Below are 25,650 nucleotides of genomic sequence, written 5' to 3' on the forward strand. Positions count from 1 at the left end.
TCCTCCATGCCACCAAGTCCACTTGTGCCGCAAGTGACAGTTCTGGGTCCAAGAGCACCCCCAAAACTATGAATCTGCTCCTTTAGCAGGGAGTGCAATACCCTCCAGAACAGGTTGAACCATGCAGATGAACCACCCACTAACAGTACCTCCATCTTGTCTGGATTGAGTCTCACTTTATTGGCCCTCATCCAGTCCATTACTATGCGCAGGCACTGATTCAGAACAGCACTGCCTCACCTGGATTTGATGAAAAAGAGAGGTAGTGTCAGGATTCACTTAGCCCCTACTTTACTTCAGTGCCCAAACATACACAGACAAGAGGTTTCAGTCTATAGCTTTTAATCCATTATTTCACAGGGTCATACAGATGCAAATTCTCAGAGACTCTCCATCTACAAAGGAATGCCTTCAGGGGATTCAAATGGAATTTACAAGAGTTGCTGCCATTCGAAGAGGGAGGTGGTCTGGCTAGCCTAACTTGGGGGGGGGGTCCCTCTCTTCTCGTGAGGCCTCTAAGCGCAGCTTTTGATGCAAGGTCAATTGGGTAGACCATCTAAGTTCTGCCCCTGCCTTCTCTCTCTTTGCTCTGCACCTGCGTCTGGCATCTATTAGGTCATACTCCCCAAACCCTGCTTCCTCCTGTTCGCTGACTGTCACGGGGGGGGGGGAGGAGGGACCCTCATCCACAGCCATCTGGATGTTTGTAACCCAAGAAGCAGGCCTACTCATATCTGGACTAATCTGGGAAAACACCTCTCCCATGTCTGATGGTTCTCCTTCAGAATCTGAACTGCTATCCCACTCCCTGTGCTCAGAAACACCCCTGACAGGTAGAGCTGTATTATATATGCATGCATTGATGACACCTCAGCCCACACCTCCAGATAACCTCACCTAGCAGTTTCATGTAGATGTTGAATAGCATAGAGGTTAAAATAGAGCCCTGTGGAACCCCATGGCAAAGTTGCTAAGGCACAGAGCAATAATCCCCCAGCACCACCTTCTGAAATTGGCCATCTGAGCAGGAGTTGAACCACTGAAGCACAGTGCATCCAACTCCCAGCCCAAACAACCTACCCAGAAGGATACCATGGTTGATAGTATCAAAAATCTGCTGAGAAGTCCAAGAGAATCACCAGGGTCACACTCCCCCTGTCCCTCTCCTGGCAAAGGTCATACCACAGGGCGACCAAGGCAGTTGCCATTCCATAATCAGGCCTGAAGCCCAATTGAAATGGATCTAGATAAGGGAGAGGTGGGCAACTTGTGGCTTCCAAATGTTTTGGCCCACAACTCTCATTGGCACTCACCATTGGCTGTGCTGGCCACACAAATTTAGTGTGTCATCATTAGCTTTCATGGGCTAGAGCCCATATACATTTGGGCTACTCCTAAGATCTTAACAGAATACATCATATGGAGTGACTGTATAAAGAAAGGCATGTTTTCTCTTGCCCACTGCTTGGCCCCCAAACCCTTTCATGAAGATTTGGGGGAAGAGAGGGACTCACTATGGTCATGGTTGAGGCAGCTGTTTCTCTCTCTCTCTCTCTCTCTCTCTCTCTCTCTCTCGTGTTTAACAACAACATCAATCTAGTTAACAGCCTGCTGTGGGGCTGGAGCAGCAGGAATAGACCTCCCTCTGCCATGTTTCCTTCTCCCAGAATGCTTCTCTCTCTGGTGAGTTCAGTAAAGCCCTAAGGGACTAGAAAGAGAGTAGAAACAATCATGCAACAAAGATAATGTGACTACAGTTCTGGGTACACCAAAACCCTTTGGCTCTGAATTTGTCTGAAAGCAGAACTAGATATACCAAGTTTCTCCTTTTCTCATAATGTTTAGTCATGGAAATGTGTTTTATTTATTTATTTATTTATTTATTTATTTCTATACCGCCCAATAGCCGAAGCTCTCTGGACATTATGGCATAACATTGTGAGTTTCCTGCCCCCACTCCACATTATTGGCTGCTGCAGGGGGAGGGGGGAAAGTTTTTCTGTCCCATTTATGGAAAAAAAAAAAAAAAGCTAATTTGGGTAAGTTCTTATTACAAACAAAAAATAATGAACTGAACAAAATTCTCACCCATCCTTTTTTGACACAGCTTTGCCAGTGTGAGCAGCTTCCCTATGCTCACTGTCTCTAGTTCCACTGGAGGAATTTGCACACATGAAAAAAAAAAAAAGGCAACATTTTTCCAAAACCATCTCTGCATATTTCAGATTTCAAAAAAGCCAGTCAACTTATTTTTATATTTATGTTGTGTGTTGCAAGTAACGACACTACCATGCCTATTGATAGGTTGGTCTCCTCTTGCCCTGAGTGTTTGTTCTTTTCTCTTCTTTTCCCATGTGAATCCTGAGTAAATAATATCTGAATTCACTGATGCGTAATGGCTTTATTTTATAACTGGGCCATAAAGGGCAGGTTGCGTGCTTCTCTTCAGCCAGACACTAGAATAATACAACAGAATAATACAACAGAGGCAGAATGAAGCATTCCTATAGTTACTGTGCAGTGTTCTGTTGCAACTCAATGCAACAGCATTAAATACCAATAGAACTTCAAGCTCTGTTTCTTGCTTCACTCTTGTTCACTGTCTGTAGAAACTAACTAGGTGTGAAAGATAGTATTTGGATGAATACTTCAGTGTAATTTTATATAATTTCATGTTACAATGTAAATCTCTTTTATAGGTCCCTTTAGATGGAATTTAATGCGGCAGAAACCTTGTCACCAGAAGGATTAATGTCTGCATTAGCATTTCGGCAATAAAAAAATAAAAAAATAAATTCTGAAGCTAAGTGGTGGAGGCCCACGGACAGCCTCAAACCTGGATTCTTCAAGCTCGGCATTCAGTGTTGGAGTTTTTAATTACTTGCTGTAGTTAAACCATTGCCAATGCTTACAAGGAACTGCTTGCCCCTGCTTCTCTGGGTCCTGTTCGATGGAGGTCTCTTAACACCACTTCATCCACGATCACAACAGACTTTAGAAGTGGAGCCAAGGGGAAATGTTGTCACAGCACCCGAGAGGAGGACACCCGCCATCCGGGTCAAGCGAGGCTGGGTCTGGAATCAGTTCTTTGTGCTGGAAGAATATATGGGCTCCGAACCCCAGTACGTGGGAAAGGTAAATGTTTCATCTTCTAAAAAGCTCCTCTGGCTGACAGTGTAATCTTCTACAGTTCTACTCAGAAGTAAGCTCCATTGTTTTCAATGGGGCTTACTCCCCAGTAACTGTGTGGGATGGCACCTTACATGAATTGTGTTAAATACCAGAAATATATATGTTTTAAATCAATTAATCTTTCCTACCTTTACTTGAGTTTCCCTGAACTATTTTGTTATTATCATTATTTTTATTTGATGGCCTAATATTATGAAACCGTGTCTTTAAAACTTATAACCATTATATGTTAACACAACCATTGATTCTTTGTTGCTCAAAAGAGAAGGTGTTTACAATAACAGAGGATATAGTTAGCAATCTTTGAAGGATGAGTCTTCAAACTGTACAATAGTGAGTTTTCCACTTGAAGAAATAAATTCTAACAAGGCAATCCTATACAGGCTGCAATTCTTTACTCACAGAATGAGGCTGCAATTCCATACTCATTTATCTGGGATGAAGCCCCTCTGAAATCCATGGAACTTTCTTCTTGGTAGACATGTATAGTGTTGTGCTGTAAGTGGTATAAAATATTTTAGTAGGCTTCAGATTTTTGCCATTTCATACAACAAACAGTTCTCAAAATTGTTCTTAGAACATGTTGCTGTAGAAAATTCATGTGATTTCCCCCCTCCCCCTTATGGAGTTTATTTCCTTAGTCACCATTTTATATTTCAGTGGTTTTCCCCCTGCAACTCCTGCTTTTCTCATAAATAGCAAGTCTATTACACTTTGATATTGACTTGACTTGTGACAACCACTTTTCACATCCTCATTTTAATGACCTGAGATGACTCCGTGAGCACGTTGCCACATCTTTCTGGGTATATAATACATGACTTCTTGTGTCAGGAGAACCATCTGCCACATTCTTTAAGTGGTAAGGCAATTCATGGATCTGACTGGGAGCCAACTAGATGAATTACTTGTGGGTGCAAATCCATTTTTTAAGCATTTAGTGAAAAACAGTCGTGATTTCAGATTCAAAGTTCCAATTTAAACCTATAATTCATTGGCAGTGGCATGCAGTTAGCCATGTCGCATATAAAGGAAAATTAAAGAACCATATTAGTCCCCTCAGGTTGATTGCAGGGTGGGGATGGGGTTCAGAGTGTTGAATGTGGTAACATCCATAAAGCATCCCACTATCGCCTCTGGTAAAGTAGTTTCCTATTGTTTCAACACCCTGTAAAATCTGTTTGACAAAAGGCAACAATGGGATAAAATAAAGGTGTGGGGATACACCAAGGATGCCTCCCTCATGTCACTTTCGACTCTCTCTCTCTCTCTCTCTCTCAAAAAAAAAAAAAAAAAAATCTCTCTCCAGCCTAATTTCTATAGCTTTGTGAGCTGCCCAAAATGATGTGTCCAGAAAGAAAAGGCTTTAATCTCTATAACTGCAAAAGACATCTAATTGTGGAATAACAGTTGTATTTGCTTTGTTGTTGGTCTTTTTTTCTGACTTTTCCACTGCGCTAAATAATCTCGGAAGTTTGACCTGACAGAATCTGTTCTCATGGGTGTGTTCGTTTATTTAGGTAATGTACGAACGAGAGAGAAACATTCACTGTGACTGCTTTCCTAGTTTATAAATCATTTCATCTAGGTATCCTTGAGAGCTGGTACACATGTCTATTTGTGTCACAGGAAAGATATCTGCAGTTTCACATATGCTAATGTAGCTTTCATATGACTCCCATATGATATCCAGAGGCAGTTTCCAGTGTCATGTTTCAGATACACACACACATACAAGGAAATAGATTCTAGTGAGGGAGGAAGTAGGGAATGTATAACTGATTCCCATAACTAAGGAATGGCCCTTGAGAGGGATATTACCTCTTCCACAATCCAAGAATCAATTAGCATGGAGGTGGGGGAGGCAATACATTTCTGTCCCACCCATGCAGTACCCTGCAGTAGCATTTCTGTGTTACTCTTTGCATCACATCCACATCTTTGATTTTTTGTTACATCCTTACAGACATTTGACCAGTCACAGGCAAACTGTATATTCTATGATTTACATTAATACCTAGTTACAAAAGATCAAATTGTACACTGAGCTAATTGTACACTAATCTTAATGTGTGTGTAAGTGGATCCTATGCAGATATATATTCAACACGATGTCCTGTGCAACATGTAAAAAACTCTACGTGTGTCTAAGCAAAGCAATAACGTACTCCTCACACAGGGATGGAAATCCTGTGGTCCACCAGATGTTGTTGGACTCTATTTCCCATCAGCCAACATAACCAATGATCAGGGATGATGGGAGCTGAAATGGACGCCAGTGGTTTCCCACCCCATCCTCAAAAAATGATGTGTTTTCATTGGCTCTCCCTTGCTGACAACTAACCCTTGACACCCCCAATGGAAGAGAGGGTAAAGGTCAAATTAGACATGATTATAGACATGGGACTGCCGCCAAAACAGAAGATGCATGTCATATTATCCCCTCTCTTTTTGTACCATACAGCTTCACTTTTCTCAGGATAAGCATTGTTAGGTTTATTTATTTATTTACTGCATTTCTATCCCACCTTTTTTCCTCCTTAAGGAACCCAAGATGGCGTACACAGTCCTCCTCCTCCTCCATTTTATCCTCACAACAACAACCCTGTGAGGTGGGTTGGGCTGAGAGTCTGTGACTGGCCCAAAGTCACCCAGTGAGCTTCCTTGTCCAAGACTAGAACTCAGATCTCTCAGCTCCCAGTCCAACACTCTAGCCACAACACCACACTGGCTTTCACTGTTATACATTTCCCCTCTCCCCACTTCCCCCCTGCTCTACATCATTGGCTGCCAATGTGACAGGTAGCTGGAGGAAACATGCCATGAGAGAATGTTCCATCACAGAGCAAGTAAAGTACATGTTGCTAGGGAGAGAGGGGAGAACAGGACATGGGAGGCCATTTTCTGTAGTAGCCCTATGTTTGCAATAATGTGTACTTTGCTCCTAAGAAACATTTTGGTCTGGCTTTATGGTGACAAGAGCTCAGAGGCTCCATGGGAGATATAATAATGTCAGTGTGAGTTTGGGGAGAGACTGTTAGGTTTCAGCTGAAGCCATCTATTATCATAAACCTAAGTTCTTAGCTGACATTCCAGAATGCTGTATTAAATGGATATTTGGGCTGACCCAGGAGGGCGGGACGGGGGAGGCTCTTACGGCTCATTTTGACTTGGTTACCTGTATAGCTCATTATACTGAAACATCCTAAGATATTTTTGTGACCAGTTCTAGACTCCAGCAAAGATGGCAGCCTCATGTAAAGCGTCTGTCTGTCTGTCTGTCTGTCTATCACATTTATATACTGTCCAACAGCTGAGGCTCTCTGGGCATTTCACAACAATTAAAGCCATAACATGCAACATGATAAAACTTAATATAAGACTTCAAATGTTTAAAAGCAGCATGTAAAACCAAGGTAAAACCCAGCAGCAATTAGAACCCAGGGAAAGCCTAGGTGAAAAGTTGCATTTCTAGGAGGTTCTTGAAAAATGCCACATTTTCTGCCTCCCCAACTGCACAGGGGAGGGTTTTCTAGAGGGTGGGTGATGCTACAGAGAAGGCCCGGTGTCAGGGTTCTTCATGGCAACATTTCTTTTGTTTTGGAATTATCTTAGATGTCGCCTGGGTATATACGAAGGAAGGCGGTCTGCTAGATATCCTGGTACCAAGTTGTTTGGGGCTTTATATAATAATAACATAATGGCTTGTACATGTTTCAGTAGCTAACAGGCAGCCAATGCAGTTTTTTTTTAACACAGGTGTTAGGTGAACAGAGCTAGGTGTCCCAGTGAGCACCCTAGCTGCTGCATACTTATAACCATGAATGCTTTGCGTGCCTCTAACCAGTTAAACAGGTGGGAGCAAATGCATGAGGACCAGCTATATTAGACCTCAGATTAACATCGCCTAATTGTTACTTAGACATTTGATTGGGGGGAAGGCGAAGCCATAATGATGAAGAGAGTGTTCTTTGCCACACACGCAGCATGGGTATAATTTCACTTTTAAGATAAGTAATATTGATGCATCCTTGAGCACTAAGCCTACACTTTTAAGCAAATGTGTCCCTAGTGTGCCACTTGTACCTAGATGATAAAAATAAAATATGAGGGGATCTGGATGATAGAATATGAAATAATGACTGCATAACAAATACCTTGTTAACAAGAAGGCAGGAAGCACAGCCTATGAGCACAAAAACTGTGTTTCTTGAACAGGTACTGATCTGACATTTATAGCTGACTTCATCAAGGCAGGATTTATACTGGTAGAAGAAATTCTTAGTCGGATCCAGCTCTTAAGGTCAAATGAATGTAGGTTTTTGTTTTCCTTTTTGGTAATTATTTATCTGCTTGATTTCCTTAAATAAATTACAGTTTGTTGTTCTGAACTACAGCAATATATATGCAAATAAGTAGCCCAATCATATAGAGTGCTTTTGTTCTTACATTTGCACTATGGCTGCTGTTAAACATCAACACGTTTTGCACTCTGCAATGAACTTCTACAGCTGTATTTTGTATTATGTGACAGAAGAAGAGAGATGGCTAGTAATAGAATTAAACCACCTTTTTAACACACACACACACACACACACACACACATGGTATCTGTTGTTGAATAAGGGAAAACTACACTGATTATGGGAGACATGGGGCTGGGAACTCTGATTGATGCTTCCTGACTATGAAGTGTCAGAGTGAGGGACATTTGTAGTAGTAAAGTGAATGATTGGTAGGTGGTGCTTAACCCTTCCCCTGCCAGACGTTTCCACTTGCTGGTTCTGCATTCATCCAAGATAGGCCTGCTATCTGAAAGACTGGTGTCACCCCACAGCTGTCTCTGAGCCCAGTGAGATCCAGGTCACCCCACTCCAGTGAGCATCTTCAGGAACTCATGATGCATCCCCCGGACCTAAGGACACTTTAAGGTTGCAGTCAGTACCCAATGGGAGGTGGTGCAACTTTTGAGGGACCTGATCTAACCATCTTCCTTAAGTCTTCCCTTGCTGCTAGTCCCTTGCTAGAACACCAGACACTTTCATGAGGAACTATCCCAGCCCAGTAGCTCCTGCAGAGCACTGTCCAAGATGCTAATAGTCTAGCCTCTGCCATCATGGTGTTTACCTGGCATACTGCTGACTGACTATGACTTGTCTCACCAGTCACAGCTTCCTGCTACTAGAGCCTCCTTGAATAGGGATGGGTGGATCACTTGCCCTGTTCTGGGTGGAGGGGTCCGCGGGGGGGGGAGGCAATCCCTCCCTCCCCCTGGAATCCGCCCATGCTGTCTCCGCTCTGTGGTGATCCTGCGGAGCCAGCTGCCGGCTCCGCAGCGCTGGTGATACGGCCAGCCGCCATTGCCGTGCCGTATCACTGTGCTAAGTCCGGATGCAAATGGCATCCACTATGCCATTTGCATCCCTGTTTTCATGAGATAGGCTATGCAAATTATATTTATGTAGATATTTGCATAGCCTATCACATGAAAAAACAGAGATGCAAATGGCATAGTGGAAGCCATTTGTGTCCAGACTTAGCACAACGATACGGCAATGGGGGCCGGCCGTATCACCGGCGCTGCAGAGCTGGTGACTGACTCCGCAGCATCACCACATGGAGGAGCTGGCCTGGATGGATTCCGGAGGGGCACGGAGGTGAGTGCTCCATTCTGCCAAGGACCCCAATGGGGCCGGATTCTTGGAATCCGGCCTCATTGGGGTCAGTGGCAGAATTCTCTGACATCCCTATCCTTGAGTGCCTGATGGACTAGCTACTTCCCCAGACCCAACCCAAGCCAAGCCAGGACAGCCAGCAGAAAAGTGGCTGCTATGTTTCCCAGGAAAAGTGTGAGACAGAGGAATGCTCGTGCAACCCCTCCTGCCCATGGTTTCTCTGTTGCAAACTGCTCCCCCTCCCATTTTTCAGTGGAGAAGTGGGGGCTGGTGTTCCTGGATTAGTGTAATGTCCCTGGCAGTGTAGCCCCATCCTAAGCCATAAACTGACTTAGTTGTGTCTGGGGCTACTGTGAGAACAGGAGGCTGGATTTTGGCCAGATTTTTAATTCTCATGCAAAACATAGGCAGTAGCGCCAGATGAGAAATTGCGGTGTCGAGCTTGTTTTTACCCAATTTGCACCTCCTGTCCTGAGCTGAGACAGATTTGCATTTCAAAATCCACGAGCTTTCTGGTGTAGATCAGCTTGCGGGAATATGTGCACAAAGAACATGTGCATATTAAGGGGAAATATTCACAGAATGACAGCAAAAGCAAACATAAATGCATAGATTTGTGGATAAATAAGGATGGACAGGCACCCCCCATATTCTCTGGGCCCCTGCTCCTGCTTGTGTGCTCCCAGACCCACACTTGAGACCTCCCCCCACTTGCCAAGCCACACACACTCACCCAGGAGCCAGCCGCAAGTGCCACGAGTGCCATTTTGCAGAAGAAAATGGCAATTGCAAATATGTGCACATCTAGTCTTACACAAAATGGCACTGTGAATAGGCCATATACACAAGATTGCAGGGATAATGGCTCATTGATGAGTGTGGGCTGCTCGGCAAGTACCGGGATTGAATGGGGGCAGGGGCTCAGTGGGCATGGCTCGGGGGCATGGGACATGGCTCGGGGACGCAGGCGGGTTTGGGGCTGGTCCACTGGACTCCCGGACCCAATCAGGCACCCAGGCCATCCCTAGGGATAATGTGCACATTTCCATATGGAATATTGCTGTTGTTGAAATAGCAGTTCATATGGAAACAGGATGAAAGTCCTTTATAAAAATTCTGCCCAATAAAAATCATGGAATTTTTTTTACCCATTACCTTCCTTCTTAGTTCTGAAAATACTGCATGCCTATAAGTGAAGCAAAATGCATTTGGCTGGAAAGAAATTAAGGTGCAAAGCAACTCCATTAAAATCTATGGAAGCTTTGTCATTGACCTCTGTGGGAGGCTGATTTCACACTTACAATCTGACCATTATATTTCAGATGCACTGTATTCATTTAATTGCCCAGAATTTATACTTTTCAATGATTGGTAGTTTATTTTTTGTAAGAAAAGCTTCCCCCCCCCCCCCCCGATCAGGCTATTGCAGCTTGCTATTCTGACAGGTGCAGTGATGGTTCCATTACTTATTATAGAACCACAGCACTAACAATATCACTAATGTATAAATAGGGCCTTAATGGGCCTATTAAATCAGCTGCCAATTTTGCTAAACATTTTGGTATGACTAGTTAATTTTGGAAGCCACCTGGAAGAGCACTGAAGAGATTTACAGCAGTCATGTCAGATGCTATCAGCCAAAACTCTCAATCCATTTTATGTTGCCTTTTTCACCCCCCAGGAGAGTATCGTAAAAAGTGTCGGGTTGCAGAAACTGATGGGGATTAGGAAAGTTCATGGTTAGAGAGCCTGAAATAGTGCTTGAGGCTGACTTTCAAACTCATCACTAAAAAATCCTGATGTCAGTGTGCTTGGACCATTGTAACCCAAGCTGTAAATCAAAGCATCTTCTGTCTGTGTATTATATCATAATATGGGATCGTGAAGGAAATATTTCAGCTTTACAGGCCAGAAGCAGACAGCCAACTTGGGCAAGAGCTGATCTAGGCTAATTTTCTGCTTTCTGCTAGCATTCTTTCTTGCTATAGTTAACAGAGCATAGAACTCAAGCACTAGCCCAGTTCACACATCACAACCACCCAAGGTTTCTTAAACCCTGGGTGATGGTGACATGCGAACTGGGCCACTCTGATGGATGTCAGTAACCCAGCCTTCTGCAACCTAGCACCCTTAAGATGTGTTGGACTACAACTCCCAGTGTCCCCCAGCCAGCTCTGCTGCTAGGAGTTGTCATCCAACACATCTGGAGAGTGCCAAGTTGAGGAGAGGCTGCAATAACCTATATTTTCTGAATCACTAAGAGTCAGCAAATACACACATCGCTCAGTCCATAGTCTGGACCGGAAAAACAGGGTTGTGTCATCAACATTTCAATGCAAGCACCATTTTGCAATGAATTTGAGAGCTTTCTCCTCAGGTGAAACATTTGAGTTTGACAAGACTGGCAAATTTCCTCAGGCAGGATTTGCACATCTCTGTACATTTCAGAGTTAAGGAGTGGGTTCATGCTGGGTTTTGTGAAAAGACGTCCTTAAGTAATTGTATACAGAGGCAAAAACTGTATGTAGCACATAATTGGAAGTCTCCAAAGCAACCAACTAAAGCAGAGAGTGGTAAAATGTGTACAGTACGATTATATACAAACTTACTCAGCAAGTAAGAAATCCTAATTAATATATTAGCCCTATTCAGGTGTTCAAAAGAATGTGTGAGGGCTCAGAGTTGGTACTCAGATGGGCCCCGTGCAAGCCAGCTCCACCCCCCACCCTTAGTTCAGATCTTGCTATGTTGAACCAGCAAGGTCTGAAAGGGAGTTATACTCACCTTCACTTGAATTTGAGTAGAATTCTCTCTGTGATCATGGACCCTGGTAAGGCAGGGTTTAGGAAGAAATTTGCAAATTTTAGTAAGTTCTAATAAAAAAATGAACCGAACACAATCCTAATAAATAGTTAACTTGGCTAAGGTACAGACATTGTCTTTAAAAATCTTGTAGATCCTTAATCCCACCAATTTTTTCCCCCTCCAACCATTCAAATGCATAATGGAAAACAGAGTGGAAACAATTGTTTTCCATTACACATTTGAATGGTCAGATGAAAACCCCTTTGGTGGGATTCAACAAAATTCTTCCCAATCTCTACTGGTTCCCCACAGTGGCCAGATGCCAATAGAATACTCAGAAGCACTGCAGCACGTGAGTGAAATAGTGTTCTCTCCCATTTTTGTCCTCCAGGGAGGGGTATTCAGAGGAATGCTGCCTCGAAGCCTCATGATAGCCCTGCCCTCCATGAATTTGTAACAAGTGCACAACACAGGAGGTGTGGGGCCCTAAGGAGGGGAGATTCCAATGGATGGAGTCTTCAAGGGGTACAGTGTATCTTGAATAGCATTACCAGTGGTTAAAGTTTGTCTTTCTATGTCCTAAACTGTCAGGAACTACTTTGGGTATAACATTCCTTAGGTGACATAAAGAGAAGGAACATAGGGTTGCAATGTTTTTGTCCTAACAGAGGCTGTATATCAATAATAGCTGAATGGAAGAGACATTAATACAGTGGGTACAGTTTTGTTTTCAACTGATAGCCCAGCCATGCTGGGGAAAGCTACATGCCAGTATTATTTTAAAGGAACAGATATGTACTTAGTTTTCATAATTTATTCTGATTGCAACATATGTACTATTGGCACATGGTACACAGCTCTATTAATGTTAGTCTTCTACTGTTAATGCTCCTCTATGGTTTATCCCGCTTGGCTCTAGACACAACTTGATAACAGCTGCTTCTGAAAGAAACAGAAAATAGCCTTCTGGTGTTCCCATTACTCATATCCATGATGCCAGTCAGTTTCAAGGATATAGAACAGATGATGTCGCATGGGCTATTGCTTGAAACATATGTTTTATCACTCCTTTGAGAAGGACATTACATTGTTCACTTATTGACTGTGGACTGAACATTGCCAATTATGTCTAATGAGCAATTGTTTTAGTACTATAAGCTGAATCAATATGAGAGACAGGTGAAATCCTCTCTGGTTCTACTCTGGAGAGGTTTCAGTGGACCCACAGTTCCACATGCAGAGATAGCTGAAATTTCTACATCCAAGTTGAAGTCCAGAGAATTTCAAAATGTTCATTAGGGACTGACAGTTAGGCTTTGCAGAAGCTTCTAATACATCAATTGGCAATGAAGATCAATGGCATCAGAGAGCCACACGATAGATCACCTTGGAAGCCTCAAAAAGCTTGGGATCAAAATACTTAAAAGGGCTGCCTCCTCCCATATGAGTTTGCCTGATCTCTGATGCTGTCTTAGCCCTATGCAGGTGTTCACTGTAAACAAGAAGGATTGTAGATCTTCATGCATTCAGCACAAAGACTTGAGAAGGGTTCCCAATCATGGGTGCTTTGTAACATGTTCAGCCAAATGCACATGAGATGAACGCTTGAAGATCTGATATAACCTGGGGCACAGGGGTGCTTGGGGGGTATGCCATGCGTATTTGCATACATCCCATCCCTGCTTTGGCCCTACTTCTGTTGTTGAAGGGAACACCTGCTTAGGGCTTAAGAAAGTATATCTGAGTGTTTCTGGTAGGAACACAGGAATGGGCAGCACCTAAGCTGTGGAGTTCCTTGGCCCAAGAAATCTGTCCGGTCCCCACTATGTTATGCTTTAATCTCCTTAATGAAGACCTTTTAGTTTAAGTGGACATTTCACTTGGTTAGCTGATTATTTTCTGATATTCTTGGATTTTTTTTTCCTGCTGCCTCTGCCTCCTTCTAATTTTTAGTTTTGCTTTTATTTGATTATTATATTATATTCAATGGACTATTTTTCTTTGTCTGATCTTGTGAGCTGGACTGACCACCCTATAGCAGAAATGAGGGACATAAAACTTCTTATAAATAAATGAACATGTTGCAGAGTCCTCCATATATGCGAGGGAAGGCTTAGCACAGTCCCTAAGTGTTTTGGAACCCATCAGTCTTGCTGATCACTATTCTTAAGTCCCAGTGTCTAGGCAGAAAATGCACATTTGTCACTATAGTATGGGCTGGCCAACATTTCTATGTAACATCACTAATTAAGCACTTTCTTCTACATTCAGATTTTTTTTTTAATCTGAGGTTTTTTCTGTCCTGTATATGAAGAAACCTTTGTAAGTTATTATAAACACCCCCCCAAACTGAACTAAATTATCACCTAATCCTATATCTGAGTCAATACAACTTTGCAGCAGAAGAAACTCCTTTGTATCTATACCCTGTTACAGAACTAACTACAGTGGGTGAAGGTTACAGCATCTCTAGTTTCCATACTTCATCTCCAGGGATCCATATTGTACACACACATTTCATATAATGTTTGTGTATTAAGAGGCAGTTGTGTTGTGATGAGAGTGTTCACCACTGCTCCTGAAACTGAAGACCACTTTCTCCCATATGAATCTATTGTTCTAGTAAGGTCTTCCTCTGAGGTTTGGTTTTAGATATTATGGGATTAAAACTTGCTAGTCAGTTTCGGCCAAATGTACAGTTTTGAGGTCAAAGGTTTAATTAGAATGTAGAAGTCTGGAAGTTTGCTGAGGAAGCCAGGCAATTATAAAGACCAGTAGAAGGTTGGAGGGGAGAATGTGGCGGGGGGGGAGAGGTATTAACTCAGGAAATAGAAACTTACTTTGCAGAAATGAACAAGAAACTACCACCCTGATAGGTCAGAATTGGGGAGAGAGAGAACCCTCCCACACACTAATTTTAAGACATAAAACCAAAGGCAGAAGGGCAGAGAAGCAGGAAGAAGAGGAAGGAAGGAAGGAAGGAAGGAAGGAAGGAAGGAAGGAAGGAAACCCAGAGTTTTAGAGGAAACAAAGAGTCAGAACTGATGGAAGTGGAGAAATGATTCTGAGAGCTGGACTGATGACAGTAAGAAATTGCTTAGATAGTAGTCCTGGATAAAATTGTCTAGTTATTTTAGCTGGATGTGTTTATCCCTGGTTGTTTCATTATTGCTCAAATATTATTTTGTGCATTGTGCATCTATATCCAGCCAGAGTTTAAAACATATTCCTATTCACATTTTTCTCCAGTAAATTTTTTAACTTTGTTATTTGAAGTATCCCACATCTCACAGCCAACCCGCACGGCGCACGCTACCTGAAGTGGCTATCTGAGCCCGAGAGAGGTTTAAGGCTGGTTTGGTGGAGGTAGCCAGAGAAATAAAGATTGCCACCTGGTGGCATCAGAAAAGAAAGGGAAGGGCAAAAAGGAATGCTGGCACACTCCTTTCCTGTTTTCAATGGAGAGAAACTGAAATTCACAGATTTGTCCATCCCTAGTTTTCACGTACACTCATGGAATGAGGCATTACTGATCTATGACACCCTTCGTTGGGTCCCTTCACCTTCAGAATTGTGGGGTGGTGCTAAGCCATGATAAGGCCTTTTTAGCTTTGTTCCCCTGACTTTGCAACACTATCCCTGAGGAGGCTCACTTGCAGCTTAGCCTGATGTGTGTTTTAATGACAGATGAAGACCTTTGTCCTTTAGCCAGACCTTGTAGATGTTGAGCATCCATATTTTTATTTATTTTTTAATTCATTCCTTCTGCTGCTAATGTTTTATGGTATTTTCAGATCTTGCTTTTATTGCCTTTTATATATTGTTGTGTTTGTTTTATATTTGTTAGCTGCTCTGGGAGCTTACCACCTGATGAGCGGGGTAAAAATCTCTCAAAGAAATGGATATATCATTGCCATTGGGGCAGGGAGGGGTGCAACTGTGGTTTAGACAAGGAGAAATGGAGCACAGAGTATGGGAAGTTCACTTTTTTATTTTTGAGAGAAAATAATCCCCAAAGGATAGGCTACAGTGGCTGATGGTCATTGTTCTCTACACTAAAGAGAACAAAGAAAAAGGTTGAACTTGGATCATTATTGCTGTTATTTGTTGTTATTTGTATACTGAATTACTATTCATTTTTCAAAGAATTTGTCTTCCTGCTGCTGTTCATTTTTCATTCTAATAAAGCTAATTAGCTTTTCTATTTCTGCAGTCCCTTGGTTTGTTTCTTTTCACAAGACATTCAGTATAGTAGAGGCTTCACTATCCTTCCACTTTTCTACAATTCTTGTAGAGCATAACATGTTTGTCAGAAAGGCTACATCACTGTTTTAGTTCTGTCCTTCAGATAATTCTGAAGTGAAACCATTAAATTTGTTGACAGTTCGTAGTCTAATACTTCCTTAATTTATTGTATAACTCCCCCCCCAAAGTTGAATCTTCTCAGAATGCATATTCTCATATTCTAATAGAACAGTAATACACACACACACATACCCATTCCTTACAAGGATAAATGAATCACCATTCCACAAAAGGAACATGGATTTCTCCACAGTTAGCCTACAAACACTGGGTGGCAGCCACACCTCTCACAGGAGGCAGCCTTCCTCTCAGCTCCCATGAGGGTCTCTTCTCACATTCCCTTCCTCATCTCTCACCTGTGCAGGTAAAGATTGCCACTAATCCTTCAAGCCCCACGTGCACTCAAGGTTTTGACAGTACTTAGTCTGTCTCCACCAAGCACTCTCTCCAGCATTTATCTTCCTTCAGGCAGCAGTCTTTAACAGGCGGGATGAAACTGGTGGAAATGTCCAACCCTTTGATGTTAGCCTCTCCACCCACCAAGGACCATGGCAGCCATTTTAGGAATAGATAATCCCTCATTTTTTGAGAGTGCCCAGTGCACTCATAAAATTCCAGATATGCCAAAAGAGGAGATAAATTAAAAAAGGTTATAGTGGGATTTTTTCTGTATTTATTTATTTAAAATATTTCTTGGCCGCCTTTCAGAGCAGAAGCCCTCCCAAGGTGCCTTACAGCAATAGTAACTTCTGTAGTCTGTAGTAACTTCAAGAATCCAACATGGTATATTACTTAGCCTCTGTTCAAAGCACAATGCTTGGAGCATTTGGCTTTACAGATCTCTATTAGGGGATTATGGAAGCTTGGTGTTCAGTGGCTTACACAGTACATAATATATAGAATAAGACTGACAGATGTGCACAAAATTATGTTAATGGAATTATAGTGGCTCTGAAATAGAATAGGCCAAGCTACACATTATGTGTGGAAAGCCTTGTAGCTTCTTTTCCTAGGGTAAAATCAGTTTTGCAGGGTGATTTTGAGTTGAGAAGAAGAAGTGGTTATGCAAGCTTTTCCCTCTGACTGCTAGGGAGGGAGGGATCAGTCTGTTCCTGGTCTGTGACTTGTGTTCATTTGTAAATCCTTTCCATTCTGTGTCTCCACATTAATTTTAAGGATGGGTGAGAATTTCATTTCAGCTGGGTTTTATGATAAGAATTGACCTGAATTTGCAAATTGCTTTACATTCAGGATGGGAAGAACTTGAGATTTTAAAAATCTGAATGTGGGAGAAACTGGCACTGAATGATTCATCCAACCAAGCCCAGGCCTTTGAGTGCTTAGCTCTTAGAAGTCTGGTTTTGAATCCTATGCATTCAACCATGTTTGTGGTACTAAATTAGGGTTGCCACCTATTTTTGTCTGACAGCTTACACATCTTTAACAGCCATACAACAGCTATATTCTCTCCATAGACCTACTGAATTTGGCCAGCACAGATGGCTGAGAATCTTGTTTCTGTTCGTTTTTCATAAGAAGTTACCCAAATCCTCTAATTGCTTGATATTTCAAATGGAAAGAACGTAAGATATAAAATATGGAAATGCATGAGAAGGTGAAACTGAGAGATTTGTCCATGTCTAATTAGTTTGTGATTTTTTTTAAAAAAAAATCTGTGTTTTCATTTGCAAATCCATTCCATATTGTTTCCACATTACTTTGTGATTTAAAAAAAAATCCTCAGAGAACCTTATACTTAAATACAAAATTTTGTGACTTTAAAAAAAAAATAATCACAAAGTAATGTGGAAAGAGGGCAGAACAGATTAATGAATAAAAATATATGGATCTATTTCTGAGCATTTTTTTACACAATTCACATTTGTAAATGTATCTTGTTTGTTTATTTATTTATTTATTTATTTCTATACCGCCCAATAGCCGAAGCTCTCTTGTTCTTGTCTCAACGTATGCATTTTAATGCATTTTAATATATATTTTAAAATAACCATTGCTATGTTTTTTGAGCTGAGAACTGCATCAGCAGATTCTGAGAAATGTGAAATCTGATCTGAAGGATAATTATATGTGGCTGAGGTCTGGCCCACCTCCTTGATAAGCCCCTGGGAAAGTTCTTCACTGGCTCCTAATGAGTCTTGGGGAATTTTCTCCACTGCACCCTGTCTCTGAGGGGCTTCTAACTCCATCTCCGAATTTGAATCAGAGTCTGAAACCAAAACAGAGGGCCTGGGCTCAATCCTGACACCATTTAAATATTAAATGTAATTGTTTCTGTGGCTTTCAAATGACAACCATGGATTAATGCAGAAATGGGCTGGAATAGGTTTAGGATGAACAAATGCGAAAGTGACATGAAGAAGAAATAGTGATTTGTCCATCTTCAGATACATCTGGATGTGTTCCTGAAAAAACGGGGACACAAGAGTTCTCTGGCTGTTCCTTCCTGCAAATCCCACCCCACCCACTGGCACCCATTCCAACATCTAACTTCAGATGATCCAGATGAGGAAATAGAATTGACATTCAGAATCTTGTCTCAGCAGTGTATGTGTCATGCATCAAATACCTGGGATTAATTCCTCTCCCCATTTGCATCCTCCCAGAATGTTAATAATGTTGATATACACATGGCAGAGATAAAATAAAATAATGGTAGGGGGAGGAATTGCATGGTTCATGGGAATACATCTTTACAAAAAGCCTAGTAAAATCATGAATCTTGTCTTTAGTATCTAGTTGTTGTTGTTTTTTTGTGGTGGTTGTCTCCTGGGATACTTAACAGCCCAAACCATCATTCATTTAAACTGGGGTTCCTGTTTTTAAACAGGTTAATCCTGTGCTGACTTTCCTAGGAATAAGCACCATTGAAAGCAGGGACGCTTACTTCAGAGTAAGCATGCATAGGATTGCACTGTTAATCGTACTGGTTTTTAAAGAGCTCAGTTTGAATCCCAAGTAATTCTAAGCGGGGTTGTGGATCTAGCTGTATAGTTTCCTCCTCCATTATATCTCTGAGCTTCCTCTCCGGTGTTGTACAATTATAATCAAACAGTTGACCTTAAGGGTGAAACTTCTGAGAATAGGAGATGGCTTCCTCAGCAAGAGGTTGTAAACATTTAGGGCACTCAACCTCAGCAGAATAAAGTGCTCACAAATCTCACTGTTTTGTTTGGGTATTGTTGTTTTTAAGAGTCTGTATGTGCTACAATGGTAGCTTTTCAAAGGTAAAATAAAAAGGGCAATATAAGAGAGATGAGGAAGCAGAGAAAGATATAGAAAGAAAATTGTCTTTACAGTTCTGAGCCAGTTCACCACTCTTTTATTATGGTTACATCACGTTTGGTGGGTGGTCTGGGGATACAGGTGATAGGAATGGTAGATGGTTAAAAAAAAAAAAAAAGGAAAGAAAATGGTGAGAAATTGTAGTGGGGGGGACTGTTCTTTGTTCTTCCTTGTTTTGTGGGACATACTCATTGTACTGCAAAGTGAAATGATGGCAATGCCTTTAGCCACTATACATCTTCATAGCTAGAGGTGCTGAATTAATGGCTAGGTGATGCTTCTAGAAACTTGAACGATGGTCATCCCACCTGCTGTAGGCTATAACCAGTGAGGAAGAGAGGACTGTAAGAAACAGTTTTGAATATGGCTCGAGTGAGAGAGAAGGAGTCTTTAGTTTTGGCGCTGGTTTGGAAACATAAGCAGGCTGTTGGGGGCATGAGATGCAATAAACTGGTGTTGCATTTGGGGGACTGATGCTGCTTTAAGACCAACACTGCATGCCTACAGGCCTGCCTGATTCAAACTGCTCCACCTTCTACATGTGCATAAGCAAGAGTGTATAAGAAGAGCCCTGTTGGATTAGACTAAAGTTCCTCCTGTTTCCACCATTGGCCAATCAGATGGTTCTTGGGAGCTCCCAGGGCAGGTAGACAACTGCTCTCCCCTGCTGCTTGCCTCCCAGCAACTGATGTTCTTAGGCATACTGCCTGTGGGCATGTAGGAGCATGGCTAACAGCCATTGGTAGACTTATACTCCATGAATTTGTCTAGTCCTTTTAAAACACCCATCCAAACCACCATGTCTTGTGGCTAGGGATGGCAGAGAAATCTGCTGCAGATTCAATTCAGTCCAGATTCTCAAGAATCCAACCTGCAAAGTTCACAGTGGACTGACCCCACTCACCTCTGGGTCCATCAGATTTCCCATGGGGCGGCTCTCTGGTGCTGTTGGTGCCACCAAAGCTGTTCCTCCCTGCACTAGCTGTCAAGGGATTCCTTAACAGCCAGTGCAGGGACGAAGGGTCCTGGCACAACATGCCCCCAGCGCACTTGCCGTGGCCTCCTCTCGAGAAGATCAGGGAGAGAGCACTGGGATGCCACCAAGGCCCTTCCTCCCTGCATTGGCTGTCAAGGGCTTCCTTAACAGCCAGCATGGGGAAGAAAGGTCACTGTGTGGCCAGGAGGAGAGCCATCCTGTGGAATCCAATGGACAGGTAAGGCTCTAGGAAATCCTTGTGGCCCCAAGTGGTCTGGATTTCCTCTCTGCACCCCTCCCGCCCGACTGGAAGTCTCAGGGTTTGTAACCCCTATTTGTGGCAGCAAATTCCCCAGGGTAGTTATGCACTGTGTGAAGTACTTTCTTTTACCTGTCTCAGATCTCCTGTCATTCAGATTCATTGGATGACCTGACCCAACCAAGTTCTAGTGTCATGAGGGAAAGAGAAGAAAAATCCCTCCTCACCATGCATAATTATGTGTATAACTCTGCCATGTCTTCCTAGGGATGGCGGAGGTAGGGATGGACTGCAGGGGCATCCGTCCCTTTTACCGAACCATGATGGTGTGTACAATTGCAGCTCCGTTTACTCAAACATCCCTTCTTAAACTTGAGTCTATGGCTGCCTTAAAGGGGTAATGTCTCAAGATTACAGCGTAAAGGCTTTACAGAGGAGTTTACACTGGGGGGGAAGACTCACCAAAGTTCCCAGATTTCAGGAATAGACCCCTGGCTTGACTCGCAAAGGCAAGCTGAGGCGGGGTGGGGGGGAGTCTGTCAGGCCCTAAAAGGGCTGGATTGAGCAGCGATGGACATCCCCATGTCTCCTCTCTTGCTGCTGGTTTCACTACTTTCTGAACTATGAAACCCCAGTTGCTTTAGTTCAGCCTTCCCCAACCTAGCTGTCTCCAGATATTTTTGTCTGTGACTCACATCATCCATGGCCATTGGCTATGCTGGCTGGGGGTTATGGGAGTTGTAATCCAGAACATCTAGAGGGACCCAGACAAGGAAGGAATATATAATTGCTTCCTTTTATTGATAATGTTTAGCTGTTCAGTGGAATAACGGCTCCCTCTGTTCTAGCAAAGGGCTTGCACCAGCAACTTACTATTCACAATGGAGCTTGTTCTGTTCTAACCCTGATTCTGTTTGGCTCAAGCAAATTTCAAAAGATCTGGACAATAGGTACTTAGATACCAGGAAATAAGTGCCATAAATAATCTCAAATCAAGTAAACTTTCCAATTTAGCCTGAACTTTCCTCCATCCACATGGTAATGGTGTTGCACTCCAGCAGATCCCCACCCCTGGATCTCTCAGGCCTGGTAGAGTGTACCATACTGGGTGATGGATGAGCAAGCAAAGCTTGAGATTGCTGGGATTCTCCAAGCATCCTCTTGCCACTCATCTTGTACCCAATTCCTGTTTGTGTTTGTGATCTCTGCTCACTCTGCACAAATAGGAAAATTGCACAAATTGAGCAGCGATCGAACAAGAAATCTGTGCAGATTTCCAAATTTGTGCAACTTCCCTCCATAGACTAAAGTGGGGCTGATTCAGCCTACAGGGAAATGTGTGCAAATTAGGAAATTTGCACAAATTGAATGTGAACATGTGTCCACCAATTCACGCATAATTTTGACGGCCATATGCTCGTGCTCATGATTGCATTCAGGTCTTTGAACAGGGCATGCCTGCATGTTTTGCAAGAAAAAATAAATTCTCATACATGCCTAATTAGAAATTCTCATACATCCCTAATGTATACTGCCCTCCCCCACCATCCCACTGGAAAGCCACTGTGATGTACTAAACAGAGTTTAATACATCACAGTATTAAACTCTGTATTAAACAAAGCCCTATGAAGAGAGACTGAAAGAACTGGGCATGTTTAGCCTTGAGAAGAGAAGACTGAGGTGAGATATGATAGCACTCTTCAAGTACTTGAAAGGTTGTCACAGAGAAGAAGGCCAGGATCTCTTCTTGATCATCCCAGAGTGCAGGACACAGAATAATGGGCTCAAGTTACAGGAAGCCAGATTCTGGCTGAACATCAGGAAAAACTTCCTGACTGTTAGAGCAATACGACAATGGAACCAATTACCTAGGGAGGTGGTGGGCTCTCCCACACTGGAGGCATTCAAGACGAGGCTGGACAGCCATCTGTCAGGGATGCTCTGACTAGGGATGTACAAAAATTCTGCCATGGATCTCGGGGAGGCCGAATGCCACCACATTCAGCCCCCCGAAATCGGTGGTGGAACGGCCCGCCACCCCCCGCCACCCCCGGGTCGGGACTTACCTTGGGCGGATCTTCCTGGCGGCGGCTCCGGCGGCGGCTCCGGCGGTGGTGCGGCGGCGGCGGCTGGTCTTCTGACCGGCTGCCGCTGCCGCCATTTCCAGGTTAAAAAAATAACAACAACAAAAAAACGTGATAGGCGACATAAAGATTTACATCGCCTATCATGGCTAGATTTTAAAAAAGACACCATCATAGGCTACGTAAATGTTTACATAGCCTATCATGGCTGGTTTTAAAAAAAAAACCACGCGCGTACGCAAATGGCGGCGGCCATGGCCGCCGCCATTTTCGTTCTTTATTTTGGCACGTCTTAGTCTATGTAAACATTTACGTAGACTAAGACAGCAAAAATAAGGGGAACGCAAATAGCGTAGATGGTACACTATTTGCGTTCCCCTTATTTTTGCCGTCTTAGTCTATGTAAATGTTTACGTAGACTAAGGCGTGCCAAAATAAGGAACGGAAATGGCGGCGGCTATGGCCGCCGCCATTTGCATACGTGCGTTGTTGTTTTTTTTTTAATCAGCCGTGATAGGCTACATAAACATTTACGAAGCCTATCACGGCTGACTGCAGGGACACAAATGGCGGCAGCTACGGCCACTGCCATTTGCGTCCCTGCTAGCCAGCGGCCGGATGTCCGGCTGCTGGCGGAGCCGGCCGGTGGCTCCGCAGAATCACTGCGGAGCACAGCCAGCTGGCCAGGATTCTGGGGGGGGAGGAATGGAGCACCTCCCCCCCCGGCGAGGATTCCGGGGGGAGGGACAGAACGCCTCCCCCCCCACCATCAGCATAATTCCTGAAAGGTAAGTGATTTTCGTACATCCCTAGCTCTGACTTGGATTCCTGCATTGAACAGGGAGTTGGACTCGATGGCCTTGTAGGCCCCTTCCAACCCTACTATTCTATGATTCTAGAGTATATGATTTAGGCTGTAGTCCTATACACACTTACCTGGGAGTAAGTCCCATTCAACTCAATGGTACTTACTTCTGGGTACATGTGCCCTGAGTCCAGTGGTTATTGATTGATTGATTGATTGATTGATTTACAATATTTGTATACTGCTCCATATCTAGAACAGATTTCAGAGCAGTGAACACAAGAGATAAAACAGTAAAAGGATAAAAAGATTAAAACACCAGATTAAAATTATGCTATTTTAAAAACAGAATACCAACAGAAACTATGACTGGTCAATTAAGGAGTGCCTCTTGGTTTCAGGAGGTACTGGAAACAGCACAGTGTTGGTGCCTGCCTGACCTCCAGTGGCAGGGAATTCCAAAGAAAGGGGCCCACCACACTGAAGGCTCTTCTCCTGGTGGAATCCACTCAGGCCATAGGTCCATGTGGAACCACCAGGAACATGCCCTCTAATGACCTCAGTGACTGGGTAGGCTGGTAAGGGAGAAGGAGCTCTCTCAGGTATCCTGGTCCCAAGTTGTTTAGGGCTTTGAACACTAGTACTAAAACCTTAAACCTGCCCTGGTAGCGAATAGGAAACCAGTGCAGGTCCCTCAGCAAAGGTGTTACATGCTGTAAAGGGGAAGCTCCTGACAAGGGGATGACATTGCTCAATTGGTGATCTCACATCACTCCAAGAACATTTGAAACTTCCATCCACATGGTTGCACCTTACAGCAAGTGACACACCTTCCAAGGCAGAACCCAGGAGAACTGTTCTCTTCTTACCTTCACAGGCACAGCATCAGAGCCATTGCAGGGTGTAGTTGCTCCACTTTGTGGGAATGCTCTTGCATTACTGATACTAATTTAGGATACTTATGTATATTTTTCTTCGGAGTGTTTTTGTTGTTCCTGTTCTGTGGATGCAAGTTTCTGGGAGGACTTGAAGAATGGGCTTCTCCTTTGTGGCCCGGGGCTTATGGCATTGCCTACTTAGTGCAGGAAAGAGCTGTATTGGACAAGGTATCATCAAAAGGGGCCTGAGGACTGAAGAGATCAGAGTTCAAGCTCTCTTCTAATGCTCTGTCACAGCCTTTCCCAACCTGGTGTCTTTCACATGTTTTGGACTTCAACTTCCATTAGTCCCACCCAGCATAGCCAAGGATCAAGGATGTTGGGAGTTGCAATCCCAAACATTTGGGCAGCACCAGGATGGGGAAAGTTGCCCTATCAAAAGAGAACCACTGGAGTCTGCCCTAAACAAGATTTCATTTTGGCTTGCATGTCCATATCATAGAGTTATTTTTAAGTGGCAGGGAGAAGTGTGTCTTTTTTTGCTGGGGGGAAGCAAACTGAGTGGCAAGTTTTGTGCTGATTACTGCAACTTCAGGGGGGAAATGTTCATTCAGAAATACATGATTTGCTACAAGGGAGATGGCCTATTTTAAGGTTAAAACAGCATTTGGATTCTTGCAGTGTATCCTGCTTTAATCTTGTGTGCTTCATTATGCTAATGATTTATTTATGGTTCCCCTCTATTCTATGAAAACTTCTGTTAACTTTGGTCTGTGATTAATATTCTTGCTGCAGTTCTATTGTTAAAGCATATTGGCCAGAACAATAAGTGTGAGAACTATCTTGTCCTTCTGGTTTATTTTTAGTGTAATCTATTGATACCAGGTAGAGAGGAATTAGAGAGAAAAGGGAAGGGAAAGGACAAAAACTCAGTGATGGAGCACATGATGTGCATGCAGTCTTCCAGATTCAGTTCTTGGTAGCTCTAGTTAAAAGTATCTCAGTTATCTGGGCTGGAAAAGATCTCTGAACCTGAGAACATGAAGAGTCATTACCTGTCAGATTAGACCATACTGGACTAGATAGACGAGTGGTCTGACACCATATAAGGTAGTATCTCATTGGTTCAGGAGAACCATTCTGTTCTTCATTTACTTCCTTTCCCTACCCCCCCCCCCACACACACAGATATTCCAGCCCCATGGAGGGCCATGCTCAAGTCTGAAAAACATTTTGATGACTCACATCTCAAAGAGTTTCCAGTCCTTTGCATAGCAACCTCCTTTCATTAACATTTTATACCAGGCCTGCACAACATGTGGCTTACCATACTGAACACAGCTTAGTAGCCATGTATGGTAGACCTC

General features: G+C 43.1%; 1 protein-coding gene across 1 annotated transcript in view; it reads left to right on the forward strand.

The window, feature by feature from the left end:
• The first annotated feature begins 2,842 nt into the window (after positions 1–2,842).
• CDH12 (cadherin 12) overlaps positions 2,843–25,650 on the forward strand; it is a 309,761-nt gene continuing 286,953 nt past the window's right edge. Inside the window, exon 1 of the mRNA XM_084850557.1 lies at positions 2,843–3,135. Coding sequence (XP_084706683.1) covers positions 2,905–3,135 — 231 coding nt within the window. The 5' untranslated portion in view covers positions 2,843–2,904. The remainder of the gene's footprint in view (positions 3,136–25,650) is intronic.

This window comes from Heloderma suspectum, chromosome 4, assembly GCF_057233095.1.
Source record: "Heloderma suspectum isolate Gila_16-S chromosome 4, 16-S_ref, whole genome shotgun sequence".
NCBI classification, from domain to species: domain Eukaryota; kingdom Metazoa; phylum Chordata; class Lepidosauria; order Squamata; family Helodermatidae; genus Heloderma; species Heloderma suspectum.